We start from the raw sequence: 4149 nt of genomic DNA on the forward strand, positions 1-4149 counted from the left end.
ATATATATATATATATATATATATATATATATATATGCAGGCATGGGTTAGATGCTTTGACACAATCTGACAAGATGTAGGACTGTGTTAAGCATCACTGTCAGATTTAGCATGGTTTCTGTGACTAGTAAAAAGTGAAGTAAAGTTACTTTGTCGAGTCATACTGACTTATAAGGGCCTGTTTTCTGGTTTCATGGTATATATATTCCCCCACCTGGATGGAACGCTGGTCCATCACAGGATTACTCAGTTTTGCCAACTGAGTGGACTGGAGCAATGTGAAATGAAGTGTTTTGCTCAAGAATACAACACGTTGCTCAGTCCAGGAATTGAAACCACAATCTAACGATCATGAGTCCAACTCCCTAACCACTGAGCCACGCACCTCCACGTTTCTATGACTGGATGCCCTTCATAAATAACATCAACCACTTTACATTGCATGCTGAGTGCTCTATTCGTACTACTAGCACTAGTGAGGTCACTAAGTAACTTGCAAAACAGTAAAAGAACAAGAAAAAAGGGAAAAAGCCCCCTCTACTAAGTTGGGGGAGTATTTGCAATGGAGATGTGACATTGTGCCAGGCATTTAGAAGCTAAGGTATGATAGAGGGACAAACACAGGCGTTTTGCTGTAAAGAATATATATGGCTACCCCACATTATATAAAAGTGGGTGGGACTAGCTGGGAAGGCAATAGTTGCTTTTGTTAATTAAATCTTGGTTAAATATAGAATTTAATGTTATGATTATGGCTTAGAAATTGGTGACCTCTACCTGGAATGGACATTTTTTTATCCTTTATAATAATATAGTTTTGTTTCAAGCATTTTTACATTTTTATTTATTTTGTGTTTGATTCATTTCTTCCTCCAGGTTGGCATTCCAGGCTTTGCAGAATCTCATGCAGGAGTCTCCTCTTTACAGACAGCAAGTTATTCAAGGTAAATCCACTTTCCATTTCAGTCCATTCAGAGATGTCCTCTCATAGAAGGATAAGGGGAGAGAGAGATAGAGAGAGACTGAAAGAAATTGAACACTACACACAGAATGAGAGAGAGGAAGAGAGATATACAAACGGAATAAAAGCACAAGTAAAAGAGGATTACATGAATAATAATAATAATGATGATAATTTTCTCTTGTTTCTAGGTTTTGTTTTATTCATCCAACAAGATTTAAGTGACCTTAATTCTCAGTTACTGGATGGTGCACTGCGCATGTTGGTGCAACTGCTGGCACGTTGGAAGAACAATTCCAGTCCACAGAAAACCCCACCGGCCCGTGTAAAGGTAGGATCATTTTTCAGTGTCTTGGAATCAGTGTAGTTTTCCAGGATAGAAAGGTCATCAGGGTTAAAAGTATATCGGAAAAAATTTTAGAGGGTGGTGTGGCTATGTCTGACTGTGGAGGAATTCATTAAATTTGATTGTTTAACTCATCACCATCATCATCACCCTTATCATCACCATCATCATCCTCATCATCATCATCGTCCTCTTTGTCATCATTATCTTCGACATCATCCTCATCATCATCATCATCATCTTCATGTCATTGTCATTGTCACCTTCATCATCACTATCCTCTTTCTCTTCCTCTTCATCATCATCATTATCATCTTCATCTTCATCATCATTACCATCCTTATCATCCTCCACCTCCTCTTCATAATCATCATTGTCATCACCATCCTCCTCCTCCTCGTTATCATTATCATTCTCATCATCACCATTATCGTTATCAGCTGATAATTATTAGTGGTTATTATCAGCTGTTGAATGCAACACAGAACTTTGTGTTGGTACAGACAAGTGAAGAATATGACAAATATGATGTGCCAAGCAATGTCAGTAGAAGGAACTTAAAAGCACAAGACTAAAGAAGGATTGGTGAAAGTCTGATCTCAGAATGCCAAACCCCCACAAAGGATATGTGTAGGAACAGGCCCATCCAATTTGGTGTTTGATTCCATGTGCAACATGTTCAGCAGATGTCTTCTATTGTAGCCTTGGATCAAAACTCACTGTGTGACACCTTGTGCAAATATTTTCTAATGTAGCTCTAGGCTAGATAAAACCTTTTGACTGGATTTGGTGGAATGGAAACTGAAAGAAGCCCATAATTGACACATATATGTCATCATCATCATCATCATCATCATCATCATCGTTTAACGTCCGCTTTCCATGCTAGCATGGGTTGGACGACTTGACTGAGGACTGGTGAAACCGGATGGCAACACCAGGCTCCATATATATACACACACACACACATATATATACTGGTACTCCATCAGCTACACCATTGAAGGTTCTAGTTGATCCAATCAACAGAACAGTCTGCTCGTGAAATTAACGTGCAAGTGGCTAAGCACTCCACAAACATGCGTACCTTTAATGTAGTTCTCAAGGAGATTCAGCGTGACAAGACTGACTTTTTGAATTACAAGTACAACTCATTTTTGCCAGCTGAGTGGACTAGAGCAATGTGAAATAAAGTGTCTTGCAAATACTCTAACCACTAAGCCATATTATCATCATCACCACCATTCACATTCATTTTCCATGTTGGCATGGCTTGGTCGGTTTCATAGGAGTTGACAAGCCAGAGGACTGTGCCAAACTGTACGGTTTGCTTTGGCATGCTTTCTACAATTTGATGCCCTTCCTAAAACCATTCACTTTATAGAGTGTACTGGGTGCTTTTTACATGTGACCAGCATCGTATATAATATGTGTGTCTGTGTTTGGGTGTCTATGAGTGTGTTAGTGTCTCCTCATCTTGACATCCTACGATAATCGTAAGCAAGTGTCACTGTCATATAAGCGATGCCATTCATTATCAGCCTTCTATGAAAGTGTGTCCCGCCATGGGGAAGTACTATCTTACTTGGAAACAGGTGAGGGTTGGTGACAGGGAAGGCATTCAGCTGTAGAAAATCTGCCTCAATGAATTTCATCTGACCCATGCAAGCACAGAAAAATAGACATTAAAACAACAATAGTGATATTTAGCTATTACATTTTTGTTTCATTATTTCTTTAACTTTTCTCTTTTTGTTGTATTTCATTTTTAGAATCTACACACCACTAATATTGAGGAACACATGGAGAAACCTAACCCCACCAGTTTTTACGTCCTCCATGAAGTGGAAGGTCTTGCCCTTGTTATGCTCTGTAGCATTCGCTTGGTGACCAGGAAATTAGCCCTGCTTCTTCTCAAGGAGGTTCGGTGCATCCTTGGCACTAATGAATCTGCACAAGCCGAGGTGAGTCTTTTGGATTTACTGAACAAATGAAAGAATGTGGCACTCAAATAAAACAGAAATAAAATAAAACAGACACCAAAAAAAGGGCAAAAGAAAAAATACATTAGCTTCGTTATATTTATTGTTACAGGTCTCTACTCCTTGTTTACTTGATATGATGAACACACACAGCCCTGCTGCCGTGAAGCAGGTCCTACCTTACTTACCAGCATCAGAAAAGGTAAACATAAAAGTTTTTCTCATCATTCTCTTAGAACTGGTAGGTTTGTGAAGATGTGGGTGGGGGGCAAATATGAAGAAACATTTCTAGGGTTATCTGTGACCGGAATTTTCGTCAAGTCAACAGTCTTGGATTTTGTTTCTGGAAATGGTATCTTCCATGTTTCTTCGGTTCTACTGGGGTGATAAAATAAAGTAGCAGCTAAAATCTCCTGACAATTCTGTCCTGTTGTGCCTAAATTAAAATGTTTTGTTATTTACTACTTTACACAAACATGAACACACACACATACACACTCACTCACTCACACACATACACACACACATTGTTGATATATATACTGTTAAAATGAGAAAATAAATATGACTATCATGATGGTTTCAAATTTTGGCACAAAGCCAATAGTTTCAGGAGAGGAGCTAAGTCAATCACATAACCCCCAGTGATACAACTGGTACTTATTCTATCAACCCTATAAGGGTGAAAGCAAAATCAACCTTGGCAGAATTTGAACTCAAAATGTTAAGATGGACAAAATGCTACAAACCATTTTGCCTAGCATGCTAGTGATTCTGCCAACTTGCCACCTTATAGATATGTTTTTATTATTATTATTATTATTATTATTATTATTATTATTATTATTTTTTTTTTTTTT

General features: G+C 38.2%; 1 protein-coding gene across 1 annotated transcript in view; it reads left to right on the forward strand.

The window, feature by feature from the left end:
• Positions 1–4149, forward strand: part of LOC106877886 (protein furry) — a 152698-nt gene that overhangs the window by 80199 nt on the left and 68350 nt on the right. The window contains exons 17-20 of the mRNA XM_052974065.1: positions 877–944; positions 1153–1292; positions 3080–3271; positions 3402–3491. Of these exons, the coding sequence (XP_052830025.1) occupies positions 877–944; positions 1153–1292; positions 3080–3271; positions 3402–3491 (490 nt within the window). The remainder of the gene's footprint in view (positions 1–876; positions 945–1152; positions 1293–3079; positions 3272–3401; positions 3492–4149) is intronic.

The sequence above is a fragment of the Octopus bimaculoides genome, chromosome 17, assembly GCF_001194135.2.
Source record: "Octopus bimaculoides isolate UCB-OBI-ISO-001 chromosome 17, ASM119413v2, whole genome shotgun sequence".
Taxonomy (NCBI): Eukaryota; Metazoa; Mollusca; class Cephalopoda; order Octopoda; family Octopodidae; genus Octopus; species Octopus bimaculoides.